Below are 19,527 nucleotides of genomic sequence, written 5' to 3'. Positions count from 1 at the left end.
CATGTATCTGGGGCGGGGAGCGGATCCCGCGGGCCAATGGCGAGGGGGTGGGAGGGCACGAGGCGGAGCCGACGCTCCGGATAGGCTCGGCGCGGCGTGGGGGCGTGGTTAGCTAGCCTGGTGCCCCCGCCCCCCGGCACGGCTGTAACGGTCGTCGACTCCGTGCGCGTCCGCGCCGCGAGACAGTGAGAGCTCGAGAGCCGAGCGGAGCCAGGTGAGGGGGCGGGTAAACTCCCTCTGCCCCTCCCCCCGGTAACTGCTATCCCCCGGGTAACCCCCCCGGCCTCCCGCGGGGTCCGCTCCCCGCACCCGCCGGGCCTCCCCCTAGGGGCGCAGCCCGACGCGGGACCCCCCGCCTAGCTCCGACCCTCCCCAGTCCCGCTACGCCCCTGCCCCTAGATATACCCCCGGGGGCTGGAGCCCCGGTCCCTGCCGCTCTCCCCGGGGATTAACCCCCCCATTGCCCCCCCTCCACCGGCCAGACCACCCCCCCATTGCCCCCCCTCCACCGGCCAGACCACCCCCCCATTGCCCCCCCTCCACCGGCCAGACCACCCCCCCATTGCCCCCCCTCCACCGGCCAGACCACCCCCCCCATTACCCCCCCCTCCACCGGCCAGACCACCCCCCCCATTGCCCCCCCTCCACCGGCCAGACCACCCCCCTCTCCACCGGCCAGACCACCCCCCTCTCCACCGGCCAGACCCCCCCCATTGCCCCCCCTCCACCGGCCAGACCACCCCCCTCTCCACCGGCCAGACCCCCCCCATTGCCCCCCCTCCACCGGCCAGACCACCCCCCCCATTGCCCCCCGTCCACCGGCCAGACCACCCCCCCCCCCATTGCCCCCCGCGCACAGGCCCCAGGCTCCCCAGCCACCCCTGCGCCTTAGGTCAGCTAATACCCCTCCCTTCATCCTGGGGCACCCCCCAACCCTGCCCCTCAGCTCCCCCCTGCCCACTTCCGGCACGAAGTGCTGCCATCCAGTCCCAGCTTTGCCCCTCTCTCGAGTGGGTCGGGGCTCTGGGGTCCTGGGCTGAATCTGCTCACCCCGATTCCTGCCCGCCCAGATGAATAACACTGGCTGGAGCTCTGGGCCGGTAGCTTAAGGCTGGGGGTTTAAAGCAGCAGCCAGGCTGCCCCAGCGGGGGGTGGGGACAAGGCATTTTGAGGGATTTTAAGGTTATTTCCATCACTTCATATCTCCTGCACTCTTTAGCATGACCTGGGCTGGTCTACTCTGGATAGTTGCTGCTGTGCCTGACGGCTGCTAGAGACTGGTCTAATGTCAGTCGGCTGCATGTCTTTCTGTTTGAACCGGGCTGTAGTTAATAACCAAAAACCATAGTCAAAACACATAATTGGGACCCTACCAAACTCACGACCATGAAAAAAAGTGTCAGAGGTGAAATCAGACTTTCTCTGTGAAATTGGAGGGGAGGGGCAGGGCTGGAGTGCCCCAGCTGGGGCTCCTACCATGTCTCCAGCTACTAATCCCCTCCGGGCTGGGGAGGGTTTGGATTTACTCTTCCTCTGCACAGCCACTTCTGGGTACCTGACCTGGGTAGCAGCCCCAGGGCTTCCTGCAGCTGCAAGAGATTGCCAGAAGTGGAGATAGGTCTGATCTCCCTGTGCTGCTAGGAGTGCCCTGCAGCTGGGGGAGATTCCCTGAGGGGGGTCTGATCACCCACCCCCCTCCCAGAGCAGCTGTGCAGGGGAAGAGCAAGTCCTGTCCCTCCCCAGCATGGCCCAACTCACAGCTAGGAGCCACCAGCTGGGGTGTTCCCAGCAGCACAGAGGAGATCAGACTCACCTCCATCTCTGGGAGCTGGCTGCAGGAAGCTCTGGGGCTGCTGACAGCGCAGAAGTGAGGGTAGCAATCCCATGACACCTCCCTCCACTCTCCCCCCCCCCCCCCACTCAACAGATTTGCGACCCCTCCATGACCCCCTTTCGGGTCGGGATCCTCATGGTTACAACACTGAAATATCCATTGAAAACCTCTGAAAAGATGAAATTGACTAATTTTCAAATCATATGACTGTGAAATTGCCCAGAATGGCCCTTGAATTTGGTAGAGCCATACACATAATCCATTAACCTGAGTTAACCACCAAGTTTTGTTTCTCTTTGCTCAGAATGGAACTCCACTTCTCCCCATATCTCATTGCATTCCCTACTGTCTCACCATGTGACTGGTGCCAAATCATTAGCTCTGTTTTCAAAATAGAAATATTTTCCATGAGGACTTTGGATGACAAATTTACTTAATTAAAGTGGGGCCTGCAAGGACTGGATAATAGGGAGTTATTATTTCACAGGGTTGAAGGAAATGAGAGCTTGAATTTGATAATGAAGAAGTTTGCAAGTGCTAGATATTATAGTCATACTCTGGGCAGGAGATTCATGTGTTTGAGATGATTTCATATACAATAAAGTCAACCAATGCTCTGGATAGAGCATGATCATAGCTGATGGTGTAACATCACTTATGACTGACTGACCAGGTTTCTGGGTGTAGCTGCATAAAGTAATCTTCAGAGGGCAGAAATAAACTGGCCAAGTGCTGAGGTTTGTAAAAGGAAATTTTGAATATCTATAGATATAGAACGAATACCTAGATACTATGGTGGCTGATGCCCTATAAATAACCAAGATAGTATAACATGTGGCCAGGTTTTATGCTGAGCACTTTAAGAGTGTTACAAACCAGAACATTTTCCATTTCTGAAAAGTGTGTTAATCCAGACTAATTGCACTTCTTGAAGTGTTAACTGCTGTTCTATAGTGGAAAAGTAGTGGAAAGGAGGTGCTAATTAAATGTGAAACATGGTATTAAAGATAAATGTTTCCTATAGCGAAGAGTAGCTGTAGTATTTATGTCAGTGTAGGATTTGTATACTTGCTTGGCCAGTGGCAAAAATGGATTGGATTATGTTGATTCTATTTCTTTAATTTTATAGTTGACTGGAATAGCTGTGATGGCCACCCTTGAGAAATGCCCAGACCTGAGGTTCCAGCAGACAAGTCCAACAGGTTTGAATTATGAATTGTTTTCCTTAAAAGTCATACTCCTGCCATATCCTGGGAGGAGATTCCTTAGGAAACCCAGGACGTGGCTTATTTACCAAAAGCTTTTTATTAAAAATAAAATCTTAAAATAATTATTTGATCTGTTAATATCCTGTGCCTGCAAAACAATTGCATGACTGTCCAGGGACAGATCGTCACTTACACATACACCAACCTCTCTTAAAACCCAGCAAAGGGGGAGTTCATAACATGATAATATTGCAATGCATCTTTACCATCACCAGTATTATCTCTGTACTTCCGTATGCAAACACTGTCACTCTGCCACTTCTTCAGTTTCGGAGCACATGCATAGTGATACCAGCGAGATATGCATTGCATTCTTATCTTCCATAGTGGTGTCCTTTCCTCTCTTGCTGACTTGGTTTAGGTCCTCTGTGCCTGTTGCTAGAAGATTTGCCATAAGGAAAGAGATTTCACAAGCAGTGATATTTCAGAGGAATCAAACAAAGAACAATTCATATCCACCCAGTAAGGAAATGTGTGAATACAGCTTAATGCTGATTCTCAAGCAATTGACTTGCTAATCATTCTGGAGAGATCCACTTCTTTTTTTTAATGAATTTAAATTAAACTGGAAAAACGATTTTGTAACCAAAAGTTCAAACTCCATTTGATAAATTAAATTGGCTTGTTGGTCTCCTTGGTAAAATTAATTTCTAATATTTCCTCCGTTCACCCCAGCAGGGGCAAGGACAAGGATGGGTTTAATAGGTCTCTTCCATTTGCCGTCTCCTATAAATAAATCTGAAACTTTATTTCTTTGAAATCAGCTGCAAAGTCATCTTGTTCATTTATTACCTTTCAGTCTCCTTCACTGGCAAATATCTCTGAGCAGGTGGAACAGGCTGGGGATACTTTCCCCTCAGTGTAGGTTCTCAAGGTTGATCTTTGGGGAACACTCTCTCGGTGTAATACTGATAGGTAGTACTCTGAATTATATATATGCCCACAGTGTGACTCTTTCCCAGACTCTAATACAGGTCAAAAGAGCTGTTCTTTGGAGACCGACTGGAAAACCCCAACTCTGTCTGTGAAGTTCCAGAGTCGCTTTGGTCACTGTTCAAGTATGGCTGACAGTGGGGATACAGCAATCGGGACCTCCTGCTCAGACAGCACAGAGGGTGAGTCTGAATGTCTGATCCTTATAGTAAAAGTGCAGAATTCTTTCTAGTTCTTCTTACAACATAAACCAAGCGTCAAGAACCTCCCGATACAGAAACAGCCCTAGCGTATGAAATGGAGGGGAAGACGACCTATCCTGTAGTGAGACTATTGTACACTTTCACACTTAGCCGTCAGTTTTGTAACCTAAAATGTAAACAAATATATATTGGTTTAGAGATTCATTATCTTATCTAAAGCTTGAAAGGGGATTAGCCAAACTGCATTACAATTTCTAGCTTCAACGGTAGTTACAAGTTTGTCAATTAAAATGACTTTTGACAGAGGTAGATTAATAATCTTTAAGATGCACAAGGATTCTGAACACCTTGAGCTTCAGCCTCTGCTTCACATTAATATACTTTCCAGTAGAAAGTGTGTGAGGATCTCGCTGTACACAATATGCCGGACAAAACTATTGCCTCAATATTCCTCTTTACCTGTATTTTGTAAGAATTATGGTCCGTTTATTAAAATGGATAGAGACTGGTATATTGTGGCTCTTGAGCTGCAAACAGAACAAGGGAATTTTTGTGTAATAGTTCTCAATGATATCTAGACTTGACCATTTTGATTGTGTAGTGAGATGCATTCTGCGAGGTCACTTTTCATATTGCATCCAGTCCTAACCAGGGGATTGTTAGCTTGGAGTTCTCCTTTCAGCACAAGGCTTCCCAAGAAGGCCATGACTTTAAGAGCACGGGAAACTGACATTGCTATCAATGGGGCAATAATCATGTTTTTGCTTTTTAATGGGGGAGAGAAACTGATCCACTTCTTGTCCTTCTGTTGTTTGAATTCAGGCTTCTACACTTCCACAGCATCATGTTGGCTTTTTGAATTGTATGCAAGTAATGTACTCTACAGCAATATAGGAAACTGCGCCTTCCCTCGTGCTAGATGAGACAAACTCTTGTGTATGTGTGGTCTGAGGCAGTAGTCAGGCTTGTGTAGGACAGTGGTTCTCAACCACAGGTACGCAGAGCTCTTCCAGGGGGTACATCAACACATCTAGATCTTTGCCTAGTTTTATAACAAGCTACATAAAAAGCACTAGCGAAGTCAGTACAAACTAAAATTTCATACAGACAGAATGAGAAAGTAAGCAATTTTTCAGTAATAGTGTGCTGATATACATTTGTATTTTTATGTCTGAGTTTGTAAGCAAATAGCTTTTTAAGTGGAGGTGAAACTTGGGGTATGCAAGACAAATCAGACTCCTGGGACGGGTACAGGAACCTGGAAAGGTTGAGAACCACTGGCATAGGACACTGCTCGTTAACCTGAAGCTCCTTTCAGTCACAAATAAGGAGGGTTTACTTGTATTGCTCTTTAGAAGAAACGCTTCTTGTTCACTTTCCCATTCGTCTTCAGGTGTATGGTACCATTTGAAACTTGCCATATTTTCTAACAACACAAGATTCAAGATCAAGGTGTTCTTAAATAATTTTTTCAAAGTATTGTATGCCTGCACCTTGAGGTTCCCCATCTAGTCTTTCTCAGCACAAGAAAATTTCCAGTTGCACTCAAAGTGGGGTGGTGGTGTCGATAACACCACAAACATACAGCAAGACAATGTCCCTTCTCCGAAGAGCCCAGATTGACTTGCAATACTGATAGTTATTAGAATCCTATTTTGACTTAAAATCAGCGTACTTGTTATAAGATGCTACTGGCTGTGGTGGTCATTCCCATGCTTCCAGGGACTGATTCATTCCCAGTGGAGTCCATTGCTAGTGGATAGAACTCAATAGCTCCTGACCATGATGCTGCAATCTAAGCTTAGGAGACTTGAAAGAAGAAATCGGCACTGACTCTCCTCAGTCTGTTTGAAATGTGTATTCTTGTCTATTTGGAGGGCTGTTTCCTCTTTGAAGGAGTCCTAGGTGGGGCTGATATCTGTAGGGATTCTCCCCCCGCCCCCCGTTTGTTAACATTGAGAGATGACGTTCCTTCATATTATCTTTTATGTAGCTCGAGACATTTGACAGGGTCCTGCATAGTTCCTCATTCCAGTTACTTTAAAATTGTGACTTCATTCCTTCCCATAGCAACACTCTGATGTTAAAAACATATGGGAATGCGAGCTCGCTGTCCCAAAGCTGGGCTGGAGAAATCGCACATCAGGATGGGCCTTATGCCAATGCATTGAGAAAACAGGCTAGCCCGAGGAAACATGACATTGGTACCCAAATATAGGGGGAAGTGGAAAAATCAACACCTTGGGAAAGAAGGCTCTTCAGTATTTGCCCAGTTGAGCTCTTGTTGTTGCTCTATTGAAACCTGAGAGTTACTAAGAATAACTTCAGACTTCCATGGAGGCAGGTTTGGTAGCTGCGTGAGATGACGGATCGGCACTTGATCTCATTTCCTGTGACTGTGGGACAGGGCCATTACTTTTAGTTCTAGGAACGGCTGGTTTTGTTGCCATGTTCCAGGGGAGTTCTAAGGTCAAGGGCTCTGTGGTGTGTGCTCAGCAAGGCTTACAGCTTATCATGGGCTTAGCTCCTATTGCTTTTAGTTACAGTGCAGAGTCGCTGTGCTGTGGGATGAGCAGAACGTAACCATGGTCTCAGTTTTCAGTTCTTGAGTAAGTTTCAGCCTTTTTACTCAATTTCAGGATTTATTGACAAGTGACTAGACAGATAAGTTTATCGATAAGTTTTGATTAAAAAATTTTAACACCAAAATGTAATGGTCTAGGATGAATGATAGCAGTTGTTGCCCTTTTGCATTTACTCGGGCAGATAAATATCATGGGGCACCTGGAACTTTCAATAAAGGAAAAAACAGATGTGCAAGTGTGCCCTTGTCCTGCTACTGTGTATGGTCTCCCCCAGCCCCTCGACCCTAGGAAATGTTCCTAGTAGGATAAGAAAAGGTGGCAATTGTCTTGTAATTGAAAAGTGTTGCTTTAATTCTAACTCTCAGAAATTCTTTCCCTAGAATTTTGGAATTCCAGTAGCAGTTCCTCGTTTCAGCCCATCAAAACCCAAGTGACCATCCCCACAGCCCATGTCATGCCTTCTACGTTGGGTACGTCACCCGCCACACTCTACTCAACAGGTGAGCCGAGCTCTTTGCAGAGTGCCCCAGTTTCATCCAAACCAGCTGTACCAAGATCGTCCACTGAAAATGGAGGGCTGACAAGAAGTGGAGGTTTTACTGCTGTGAAATCCTCTCAAGTGGATCTCTTGCATCTCTACGGGACGTCTGGGGGAAATGGTTTTGAGCAGTCCTGGTTTCCTGTTTCTGATCATCTGAGAGCGGAAGACACTCGAAAATTTGACACTCCTGCCATTGAGCCTACCCTTAATCAATCTGGTTTGCTGGATACGCTGCACGCGGACCCGGCCCACAAGTTCCAGGATCCAAGCTTGATTTCCACTTACAAAGTGCTGCCAGAGACTAAACCAGCAACTGGGGCCAGTGAAGCCTGTGAGCCACGAAATGGTACTTGGCCCACTGGGAGCAGACTGATGCCATTGGGATTTCAGCCCAATAACGTCTTTTCGAAACCAATGGCGGCTCAGTCTCAGGTGTGGAGGCAGGAGCCTTGCACTTTGCATCCACATCAGAGGGCCTGTGAACTCAGTGCTTGGAGGCAGCAGCTGGACAACATACGGTTGCAAGTAGAACAGATGCAGGTAGAAAAAGATCCACTTTTTAAACAACAAAACCCTTTGAAATCACTTTCTCCTTCCCTCTCCACTCTCTCGGAGTTGTATGTAATGTCATCACAATTCCTGACTAATGCAGTAAGGGGGCGGAATGTCTTATGCTTCTATTACACATTTTTATACAAATTATCTCAAAACTATCTACATATACAGGTCATTCCTCACATCACTGAAATGTGGCAACCATGTAACACGGGGGTGGGGAACCTTTTTTCTATCAGGGTCCACTGACCCCAGAAAAAATCAGTGGCGGGCCACACACAGCCCCGTGGGGGAATACAGAGGCTCGGGGCTTCCCCCCCGCCAGTGGGCAAGCTAGCGCTCGAGGCTCCAGCCTGGAGAGGGGGAGGGCACAGAGGCTTGGGGCTTCCCCTAGGCTCCGGGGTGGGGCCATAAATGAGGGGTTCAGGGTGTGGGAGGGGGCTCTGGGCTGGGGCAGAGGGTTGTGATGCGGGAGGAGGTGAGGGCTCCAAGAGGTTTGGAGTGCCCCAGCCCGCACTCCAAACCTCTTGGCCCCTGCCTGGAGCCCCCTCCTGCACCCCCTCCCACACCCTGAACCCCTCATTTATGGCCCCACCCCGGAGCTCTGGGCTCTGGTGTGGGGCTGGGGGTGCAGGAGGGGGCTCCAGGCAGGGGCCAAGAGGTTTGGAGTGCGGGCTGGGGCCCCGGGCTGGGGCAGGGGTTTGGGATGCAGATCAGGGTGCGGGGTCTGGGAGGAAGTTAGGGTGCAGGAGGGGGTTCTGACCTGGGGCAGGGGGTTCGGGGTGCAGACTCCGGCCAGGCGGCGCTTACCTGAGGCGGCTCCTGGTCGGTGGTGCAGTGGGGCTAAGGCAGGTTCCTTGCCCACTGGGACTAGGGATCTCTGTGTGTGCTTGCTGCCCTCAGGCGCCGCCCCTGCAGCTCCCAATGGCCGTGGTTCCTGGCCAATGGGAGCTGCGGAGCTGGCGCTGGCGGCAGCGTGCAGAGCTTCCCTGATTGCCCCTGCTCCCAGGGGCCACAGGGACATGCCTGGAGCTGCGCGAAGCCGACTGAACTTCTGGCAACCCAGCGAGCCAGCGCTTGCTGCTCCAGCCCTGCAGGGGACACCGCGGCTCAAGGCCTGTGGCGCGGAGACTTGCTGCCGCCTGGATGAAATGAAGCAGCGGGCCGGATCTGGCCTGCGTGCCGTAGGTTCCCCACCCCTGATGTAACGTAACACAGCAATGCTACACAATAGTTTAAATCAGGTGGTGATTACCCTTTCCGATGGGAAGTGCAGGGGAAACATATGCAGATAGAAGGTGGTGGTTCTCAGTATTTCAACTAGCAGACTAACCTCGCTCCATATCTAGACTTGTGGAACAATTTTAAGTAGATTTTTATGAAAATATCAGGCGTTCACTGGAGGGGGAGCCATTTGTTTAGTGAGCAGTTGGTGAGTAGCAATATTAGAAACCAATGGCTTCCAGTGACCCAGCACAGTGGTCTAAAATTATTCAATAAACTCAGTGCCTGAGCTCAGCCAAAATGACTTGTTCCCGGAGCCCAGAAACAGGCTGGAATAGCGCCGTACTAGATGAACTTTCTGCGTGCTCGCATGCCAGATGAGCACACAGCGTACAAAATAGCCCCAGCAGTTACCTTCTGTGAACCCTATGCCTCTCCTTCCTACTCTCTTTCAGTTACAAAATGGAGCGGCGGCTTGCCACCAGCCTTCAATGTATGCTACTTCACTGCACTCCACTGATCCAGCCCAATGGGTCAGTATCCTGAACACCAGTGAGAATCTACTTAAGGAAAAAGAGATCCTCATTGACAGGTAGGAGGTATTTCAGGAGAGAGCAATAAAGAAAAAAAAAAAAGAAATGTGTTATCCTGTGGGTTTTTATCGACACTAACAAATAACATAGTACTTGTAAGAAAACGTTTGAAGAAATGCCCTTGTCTTCCATGAGATTTCAGAGCGATTCCCATGGAAGCGAATAGTGAGGAAGTGAGACAAGTGATTCCTTAGCAGCAGTGGCTAACTTAGAGGATCTGCAAAGGATTTTTAAAAACTGCCTTTGTGCGTTTTTCCTGCTTTGTGACAGAGAAGGAAGAGCTAAACGCTTTTAAAATGTGTTCTCCTGTTTGTTTACATGAGAAACATTTGGAATGCCAAGTCTGCTCTTCCTAGTTTTGCTGGAGGACCTCTTTGGGATCTCAGGGATGTTTATTTGGGTCTGGTGAGTCTTTAACAAATCTCTCCTTTCTCCAAAGTGCTTATTGACTATTGATGTCAGGTGTTAACACGCGTGAAGTTTTAAACATTTGGACTAAAAATCCCTACCCAGGTCATTTGCTCAGCTTGACTCTTCTGACATACGCAATTTCACCAGTAAATTCTCCAGTCGCCGTAGAAACTTGCAGGGCAGACAAGACTTGAATTTTTAACGTGAAAAACAAGCATGTTTTTGACAAAAACGCTTTCAAGCCTTTAAAAATTGTTATTCCTTTGCAGGCTATTTTTAAGCTATGTAGTTGTGTTTTTTGTCATGATGGAGGGCCCTGAGTGAGGAGCTGTGTGTTTTTTGACTGTACTGGGTTTACATAGCTGGCAGAGTGCCTTGTCCTATCAGCTAGGGCAACAACTATGGGGTATGTTTGAGAAGGATGTATTGTCTGATCTGATTATTTGTTTTGCAGGCAGAGGCAGCACATCTCCCAGTTGGAGCAGAAAGTGCGTGAGAGTGAGCTGCAGGTTCACAGTGCTCTTCTTAGCTGTGCTGCCCCCTATGGAGATATTTGCATGTTGAGAATGCAGGTAAGTAGGAACAGCAAGAAGTCGGTTGAAAATAGCAAGCACTGAATCCACTTGCTGCAGTGTGCTTGTTTTAGCAGGTTATTTCTGCATAGGAGGGGTGGGCAAGGTAAAAGTCCATTCCAGGTGTGTCTGCTGGTGCCAATTCATCTGGCCCATCTGGGTTTTTCTGTGGTCTTGACATTTAGAGCCTTTGATTTCTGAACAAACTGCAGTGGTCATGCTACTAATGCCGGTGGCTAACAGCACCAGTGTGCAAGCTGATTTTGCAGGTGCATAAGAGGGGCTGTAAAGATCTTTGGGAGCTGTGAAGGGTGGATAATACATCAGAGTTGTAACTTCTGTTCTGGAGAATAGGGTCTGCTATGTTTAGTGGACAATGGGAACCCTTACGCTGGTTGCTGGGTGTCTGTTGGCAGGAGCTGCAGCGGGAGAACTCGTTCCTGCGAGCACAGTTTACTGAGAAGACTGAATCCCTCAGTAAGGAAAAGATTGAACTGGAGAAGAAGCTGGCTGCTTCAGAGGTGGATGCGAAACTGATTCGGGAGACACTGAAGGAGACCGTGCAGAAGCATGCAGAAGAATTGAAGAAACAAGAAGAGAGGGTATGACTGTTGGTGCTCTGGAACTGCGTCAATGCCTTTTTTTTTTCCCCTTAAGGGTGGGGAGTTGGCCCAGTGACTGGCATTGGCCCAAGGAGCCATTCCTGGCACCACCACCTGTTGTGTGGAGTCATTGGGCCTGCTCTCTTCTCTTGCAGCCCCCAAAGAGAAACCTCAGCCACCATCAGGCTGTAGTTGGGAGCAACTTGCTTTCAAAAAGAAGCAAAGAAAAACATCTGGAGTGGCCTTTCTTTTGCCCCTTAATTTTCTTCAGTGTGTATCACTGTAACATCAGTGACTTGTCTAGACACACTCTCTTAATTATAATTAGCAAATCAATATAATTAAGGCTTCATTGTGAAGGAGAATTTAAGGGTTAGTACAAGAAATAGGTTGGACTCCCTCTTTTGACATAAAAGTCCTTCCCCTGCTCGAGGTAAAGTCTGACTTATGGATCCACGTTTGTGTCACATGGATCACACTTAAACACGCTGAAACGATCTATTCAGTGAGGAAAGAGTCTTGGCTTAATTAATAAAATGTTGTGTTTTGAGGCTAAACCTTTACTTATTTTTCTTGTGCATTCTGGAATATAAATGTCACACCCTGAGTAGAACTGCCTGTTCCATTCTTGCCTTGTACTAGTAAGAGTGCTCCATTTGGAGGCGCTCTTCTCTTGTTCGTCTCAGCCCTATTCGTCCTTGTTCCCTGTAAATGCAGTGATCCTATTTTTACAGTTCTAAAAACAAATGATACATAAATCTGCAGTTTGTGGGGAGTGGGTTTAGGTGAGCCCCATAGTTTTCCTAAAGTGGGAAACTCTCCTATGTTGCTGCCTTAGAGGTTTGTTCAGTCAAAGTGGCATTTTCTCAAGTTCCTCTGATTATTTGAAGAGAGCTCAGAGGACAGGAGCACACACGCATTGCGACACTCAGAACCTTATTTGCAACTTGCTAAGAGTCTGCGGGCTGTGTTAAATTTGTGTATTTAATGACCTCATATTGCTTGGTTTTAATTATTTTTATATTTCAGAATTTTAACTGTATTTTTAATTGTGTGCAGCATCTTATAAGTGTGTGTGTGTGTGGCACTTGATAACTTTTAAATTCCAAGTGTATTTGCACATCCTTTCTTTGAGTACAGAAACTGCTCCTTGCTTGGGTTCACCAGCAATAAAAACCTGCAATTACAGAGGGTGGCTTAGGAGCTCATGTGCTGACCAGATAACTAGCATATAACTTCCAGTGGATGAAGTTCACTTTCAGATAACAGTGAAAAGAAAAGGTGCTGAGATGCGGCAATTTGTTATCTTGGTGATGGGTGCTGCATAAATGCTTAGATAGATAAGCTGGAGAGAGAGAGACACACACGGAAATTATAACATAAGCAAATCAAACCTTCAGATGTCTCTTCATGCAGGTAAAGGGAAGAGACAAACACATTAACAGTCTGAAAAAGAAATGCCAAAAGGAGTCTGAGCAAAACCGGGAGAGACAGCAGAGAATTGAGACCCTGGAGCGCTACCTGGCTGATCTGCCAACACTGGAGGATCATCAGAAACAGAATCAGCAGGTAAAATGACATCCTTTGTATAGTGCTGCGTTTGAGGCATTAGCCTGGATGCCACAATTTACTGCTGCCAATAATCCAGACACTAGGCTAGTAGAATTGCAATCTGTCCTTCTGAAAGAGAAATGTTCTGAGCTATGGGCTGTAAATTGCCACAGCGATAGTAGAAATCCCTGTCAACTACTAGGGTAGCCCTAATGTGGCACATGGCAAAGGATCTCTAGACTTGTTAGTGCTGAGCAATGTTCTCTGTTCCAGTTAAAGGAATCGGAACTGAAGAGTTCTGCTCTGCAGGAAACCGTGACGGCGCTGAAAAGAGAGCTTGGAGATGTCCGGGCTGCCTGCAGAGAGCAGGAGATGCAGCTAGAAACACAAAAACGCAAAGAACTGGAGTTGCTTTCCACTGTTCACAGGTAAAGCCCCAAAGATGAAGGCGAGCCTGACTTCTGCCTAGGAGCGAAGGCAGTAGCTCTAGAATCCTGAGGACGGAGAACAGAGAAGTGGAATACGCTAGAGCGCATCTTTCTACTGCAGCGTAGTTATGAACTGGGCTTGTATTGAGTCTCTGGATATTGTGCTCGACTGTAACTTCTAGATAAAATTGAATGACCATAACTTGTGGCTGTTCCAAAATGGAGGTCTGGCTCAGGGAAACGCATGAAGCCTTTCTGCTCCAGGTCCCTTGGTTCGTATTCATCAGAGGCTACTGAAGCTATGTGAAAGCAGCTTGTGGCCTCGGACTAGTTCCCATTGGATGTGTGTCTATATCACACATGATACAATTGAGCATCCCATTGTGACAGCCTCAGCCAAGAGGGCAATGGTTGACTGGGTCACGGGGGGTGATTGCTCCCCTCTATTCCTTAGAAATAAATCGCCTCAAGTCACATGGAGGATCATTGACAGGGCAGTGGAAAAAGCTTTTCCCGTCTGTATCTGTTCTGTGGCAGAGGATGTCAGTTTCTCCTATTGTCCCTTTAAAAGGGAACCACTGCCACGTTGTTGAAATTTCTTATATTTGCCGGTTCATTTGATGAGCTGTTTATCTCAGCTTGCAGGACAGAGTGCAGCAGTGTGTGAAGAGTGCAGGCAGAGGGTCACCTGTCCAGGAGGTGGAGAAACAGAAATCAGAAAATGATTCTCTGCAGAAAGACTGTGATTGTCTCAGGAAGGTAACTCTGAATATACAACTCAGACATGGGTGAGACTACCCCACACTAACTCAGATTTCTCTCCTTCCTTGGACTGTTCCACATCAGGCATTAAAACAGGGGTTCAAGTTTAACATTCAAACTCTTATGTACTTATACAAGTGCTATGCGCTAGTAGTTCTCAGCATGCCACGCCTGGAGGGGTCTGATAGCCATTCTTGGTGTGAATACTCTACAATTCTGTAGTAGTCTCTTAAACATCAAAGTGATGAGAAACTGAAGAATCCAGAAAAGGAAGCAGGTAGGGAGGGGGAACCCCAAGAATGCAGCCTCTCCAGTCTCAGTACATAATTGCTATTCCTACTAGCACCTTCCACTAGGGAATCTCAAAGCACTTTACAAACCAGGCTGTAATTTAAAGTGATTAAAAACTGATTTGTAGCTATTCGATCAAAGGAAGAATCCCAAGTGGTATTACTGAGTACGTTTGGGCATGTTCAGCTCTGAGATGCATCTGCTTTTGATTTCAGATTGTGGACAAACAGCAGAAGAAGCTGGAGCAGTTGTCTTCACGAATAAAGGTGAGAGGTGTGAATGCTGAAGGTCTGGGAATTCTGGAGCATTGATAAAATACGTTGAACTAACTTCTCACCCTGGGTCTGCTGCAGAGCCTGGAAGAACAGGTGTCGCAGGAAGAGGGGACAAGTCAGGCTCTGAAGGAGGAGGCGACGCGAAGAGAAAACGCACTGCAGCAGCTACGCACTGCCGTGAAAGAGGTCTGAATTGGAGTTTGTGTATGAACCCAGTAGCTGAATGAACAATGAACTGCCTTGTAGCGGGGGACTTAACGTGCAGTTGCTGGGTCCTCCTTCACTGCATCTTGTCAGAGTCTGCTAGCTGCCCTGACAGTGCTCTAGAAAGGGGGTTCCTGGTCTCTATTTTAGAACCATGATTTCTCTTTTTCATCCATCTCGCCACCCAGTTGTTGCTTTTGTAATGCCTGAGATCTGGTTGTGCCTGGCTCCCATGCAGCAGCTTGTCTCCCTAACTCCCAACTTAGTGTGGATTGTGATTGTAGTTACTGATGTGACCACCAGGGTGCAGTAAAGAAGTCTTATTCACCACAGCTATATACCAGAGCTTCATAAGCCCTGAGTGAAAGATTCTAGGTTGAATTCCATCTGATGTCTTAAAGTGACCCAAGTACTGAGTGCCTCTCCTGAGGGAGAATTCACCCTGCATCAAGTTGGGCAAAGAGAAGGGGGAAAGAGCACAGGCATCCCTTGGAAGCCACTGCATTATTATCCAGACTGAGGGCGCCAGGGAGCTAGTGGGATAAGCGCTTCCTGTCCTGTTGATTTTATATTCTTCCCTTTTGAGAGAAGCAGGCTCCTATTTAAAAAAAAAACTAGTGTTGTGGTGGTCAGGCCCAAAATTTGACCTTTAAACTGTTCTAGCTGGGTTTGAATCCAGAGGACATTCTTAATATAAACCCACTCTTCTGGTCACCACCACCACCAAGTATCCACACAGCTAAAGGTATATACCCCTTCTGGCAAGACACAAAGTTCCAGTCCCGTGAAAAGAAAACATCCTGATTCAGAGAACAGTGTCTGTACAGTTCCCAAACATATACATGCAACCAAAGTCTGTAATGCCTGCTCCACGCTGAGGGGCCATTAGAATCAGACGGCCTATCTGACATAGGACTTGGCTAACGTGACTTTTGTTTGTTCAGCTTTCAGTGCAGAACCAGGATCTGATTGAGAAGAATTTGACCCTACAGGAGCACCTCCAGCAGGTAGAGATGAACCAACCGCTTCCTGTAGGGACAGCACATCTCGCCCATGAGTTACACAGTGAACTGGCCAGCTGCCTACAGGATTTGCAGTCTGTCTACAGCATTGTGACTCAAAGAGCACAGGGCAAGGATCCCAACCTTTCCCTGCTCCTGGGCATTCACTGTAAGTACACAAAGGACTCTGTGTGTGTATGGGGGGGGGCTTTGGTTCATGCACTGGGTGGAATAGAATAATTTGTTTATATCAGTGGTCCCTAAACTTTTTTCAGGGTCGCGTTCCCCGTCTCCACCCGAGCTGGGGCAGGAAACAGGGCTGGGCTGGGTGATGCTGAAAAGTCTTAAAAGCCAGCCTGCCTTTCTCTGTGCTCTGTCGTTCTGTTCAGACCTCTGATTCACAGACTTTAAAGATTTGAATTCCCTGTATGGATCTGCTGGGTGTTAACTAATGCCATGTACTGTGCATAATTTGTCTGGTGTAAAGTGATGTATTCACTAATGCATGACTCCTGTTCAGAACTGTGTCTCTGATGTGATTTAATTCTCTAACTATACAGCTGTGCAATCTTCACTTAAGGAGAAGGATGACTTGCTGAACCCAGACGTGCTTGCAAAAAAACGGATGGAGGCGAAACAGCTTCACAAAGAGATCGAGGACTTACGGACTGCAATATCTGACAGATATGCACAGGATATGGGGGACAACTGCATCACGCAGTGATGGATAAGCTCTCCCCAGGATAGCATAGGAACAACTGGAAATTAATACTTGAAAATCTGAGGAGATTAGAGCCCATGTAGTGGAAAAAACTATCAAGCACCTTACCATCTCCATGCTTTAGGTACAAGATGCTGGTGCTTATCCACAAGAGGAAATCAGGGATTCTGATGCCAAGGTCATTTAGTTGCTGATTGGCTAACTGGAACGATTTAGGATCTTTGCTGTTCATCAGACTTTGCAGCAACTTTGAGCCGTTGGATTCGGTGCAGTCTCCGATTCGATCTGGTGGGTGAGTTACTAGTTCTCTTCCAAGTATGTCAAATACTGAACATGGAAACACAAGGATTCAAACTGACCTGAAAAGGAAGCGGATGCCATGGCTTCTGGTAAATAAACAATCCAAGCAGATTCCTTCTGAATATTCTGGCCTTACTGATTGCACAAAAGTGTTCAGAGGAAGTCTGTGGAGTTCATAGACAAGCTGCTACGCCAGTAGCACTGTTCAATTGTCCCTAGAAGTACAGTGTTACAGGCTTATCTGCAACAACCATGTATATGGTTCTGCCCCGGATCAATAGTGTGTGGCCATTCGGGTAACCAGGTCTGCATTGCTCAGGTATAGGCCACTGATGTCTTTCAGTAGCCAACAGGCTGGAAAAAAGGTGATGCTAAAACTGGGTTCTGAAAATGCTAGTCTTGATGAGGCCTTAGGATTTTATCCCTTTAACGATGCTCTGAATGTGGAGAGCAGCAAGTGGACTGCTACTGAAGTGCCTTAATCTTCTAGAGAAATTTCCCGCCTACTTAACTTCATCCCTAATGCATCTTCTGTGGGGTGTGGGGGAACTGGTCTTTCTCCTAGCTGCCTTTATAGCCATAAACCAATCCTGCAGCAGCCTTGGGCATACACACTCTGCCCAGAAGGACAGCTCTCTGCTGCCTCCCTGTAGCTGTTCAGTGGGAGAAATGACAATCATTGCTGTGCTGCTGTCTGGGATGTGAACAGGGTTTTCCCAGAAGTCCTGCAGGGTGGTGACTACAGTGCAGTCACAGGGATCCATCGCCGCTCACATAGACACACCTGCTAGATTAAAGCTAGCTCAGGACCAGACTGGTGAAATTGCAGCAGGGTACGTTAGAGCGCAAGTAATTACCCAGGATTCCGTGTGCGCATGTATAGCCTGCACTGCCGCACCTTTGCTGCTCCAGTTCCTGAACTAACTAGATTAAAGCTTGCTTGGTTTTGTGTACGTGAGCTGAAACCGCACCCTGCGAGCGGAGTGATGTCAAAATAAGCACATGAAAATTCTTTTCCATTCTTATATTTTGTCAGCGCTCAGCCTTAGGGGTGACTCTGAAGTACTAAATGTCTGCTTAGTTGGAAAAGCACCCAGGGGCTAATGATGAAACCGGCCGGCTGGGTCAGAAGCTAAGAAGTCAATTCAGTCAGATGAAAACCCTGCTGACACATGTTAACATTTGGCTGTTGTAGGTTTGCATCCTTCTTTTGGGGCTGATCCCCAGTTCTGTGAAGATGCTGTTCCTGGTGCTCTTTTGTCAGACTTCATTGACCAATGAAATCTGGCCAGCACAATGTTTGTTCTGGAAACCACCTGGCTAATATGCTACCCATGACTAAGATCAAAAAGTATCTGATGGGTGGCTTGTTAGCTGGCTCATTCCCTGCTGTGTAGCTACGCTATCCTTCCTGGAGCATCTGGTAGTGTAACATGGATCATTGCTTATAATCATGACATCTCTCCACAGGTGTTGCCTCCAGCCAGCTCCCTTGCTGAGTTACTTAGATAGTGGGCCAAGATAATTCCTTGAAGTCAGTTGCCCAGACTATTGAGAAATATGGGCACGACAGGGCCAGCAGCACCAAACATGAATGTTGCTGGGTAACTGGAAACCTTGGTGACCATGTTGTTTAACAGAGATGCTGTTAGCCTGCCAGGGAACCTGCATTTAGCACCTGACTTTTTTAAAGCAGCCTCACCCACGTTTCCATTTATACCCACAAAACACATGCAGGGAGAAAGAGAGGAGATAGCTACATGTCCCCAGCGGCACCCATAGAATGATTGGTGCAAAACCAGAATCTAGGTCTTAAATACATAAGGGTTTCATTTCTTAAGCTGATACAGAGCAGGGCACTGCATTTCTGTCCTTGGGGAAAGAGGTGATAGGCTCCTACGTGTCATGGCACTCGGGTAGCATATTACTGTGCCTGCGAGAGAGAGAGAGAGAGAGCGCTTCATTTTAATCCTTTTGCAAAGGTTTGTATTTAAAAAAAAGTTCTTTGCATACCTTGTTAATAAAATAACTTCGGTTATAGCAGGTATCCACCAGCTTTGGTGGCTAGAGCACCCAAGACCCAGGTATCTAAAATAACCATGTACTGTGGTTAGTCTCATTGCTTACGCAGGACGTGTTTAAATAATTGACTTGGGCCTGGTGTTTCCTTGTACAGTTAAGCACAGGTATATTTATATGAATATTTGTCTTACGCGGTTGTTTGTACTGAGTATTTGGATTATAAAATAAAGCTGCTTTGTTCCTGTTGTGCAAAGCAATTCAGGGTATGGCTCTGCTTCTCAAGGATGTGGCAGAGGGAGGTGGGATTGGATGGTATTTCATAACACTGCATTGTTCCTACTAACACTTGTGCTTTGTCAAACTGAAACCACTTCCTTCACGGCTATAAACAGACTTCGGAATCAAGTCCCATATTCTGCTTCATCGGTGTATCACTAGAGTTGCTCTACTGAAATCAATGGGAGTTTCACTGCCATGCAGTGATGAATCAAGCCCTAGGATTCTTCACTGCATAGAGTTACAAATTCAAGCTACTGTTTACAATAAAACCTTCGATGTAGGGCTATGAAGGAAACTCGGGGCAATGGAAAGCAGAACTGTCTCACCAGTAACCTAAAATAACACATCCATATAGGTTGCAGAAGACTTTTT

At 47.1% G+C, this 19,527-nt stretch overlaps 1 protein-coding gene across 4 annotated transcripts; it reads left to right on the top strand.

Moving 5' to 3' along the window:
- Positions 1-82: 82 nt before the first annotated feature.
- CEP85 (centrosomal protein 85) lies at positions 83-19,138 on the top strand. Of its 4 annotated transcripts, none has more exons than XM_065576725.1 (14): positions 83-214; positions 2,964-3,036; positions 4,065-4,217; positions 7,204-7,904; positions 9,599-9,735; positions 10,602-10,719; positions 11,136-11,321; positions 12,738-12,890; positions 13,146-13,300; positions 13,939-14,059; positions 14,569-14,619; positions 14,707-14,814; positions 15,777-16,002; positions 16,394-19,138. In XM_065576725.1, the coding sequence occupies exons 2-14, from the start codon at positions 2,982-2,984 to the stop codon at positions 16,555-16,557; spliced, it is 2,328 nt and encodes a 775-aa protein (XP_065432797.1). In that variant the 5' UTR covers positions 83-214; positions 2,964-2,981; the 3' UTR covers positions 16,558-19,138. The 4 variants fall into 4 exon arrangements, with proteins under 4 accessions (XP_065432797.1, XP_065432800.1, XP_065432798.1 ...); XM_065576726.1 differs by having other exon boundaries at positions 175-252; XM_065576728.1 differs by lacking the exon at positions 14,707-14,814 and having other exon boundaries at positions 86-214.
- Positions 19,139-19,527: the final 389 nt, after the last annotated feature.

Source organism: Chrysemys picta, chromosome 23, assembly GCF_011386835.1.
Source record: "Chrysemys picta bellii isolate R12L10 chromosome 23, ASM1138683v2, whole genome shotgun sequence".
Taxonomy (NCBI): Eukaryota; Metazoa; Chordata; order Testudines; family Emydidae; genus Chrysemys; species Chrysemys picta.
This window is presented reverse-complemented; position numbering and strand designations above follow the sequence as displayed.

What these genes read in the sequence shown, in the direction of transcription:
- CEP85 (XM_065576725.1), top strand. Translation starts at nt 2,982, where the DNA reads ATGGCCACCCTTGAGAAATGCCCAGACCTGAGGTTCCAGCAGACAAGT. An exon ending in CCAGCAGACAAGTCCAACAG is followed by an intron (nt 3,037 to 4,064) that starts GTTTGAATTATG and finishes ACTCTTTCCCAG; the next exon opens with ACTCTAATACAGGTCAAAAG. An exon ending in CCTGCTCCTGGGCATTCACT is followed by an intron (nt 16,003 to 16,393) that starts GTAAGTACACAA and finishes CTAACTATACAG; the next exon opens with CTGTGCAATCTTCACTTAAG.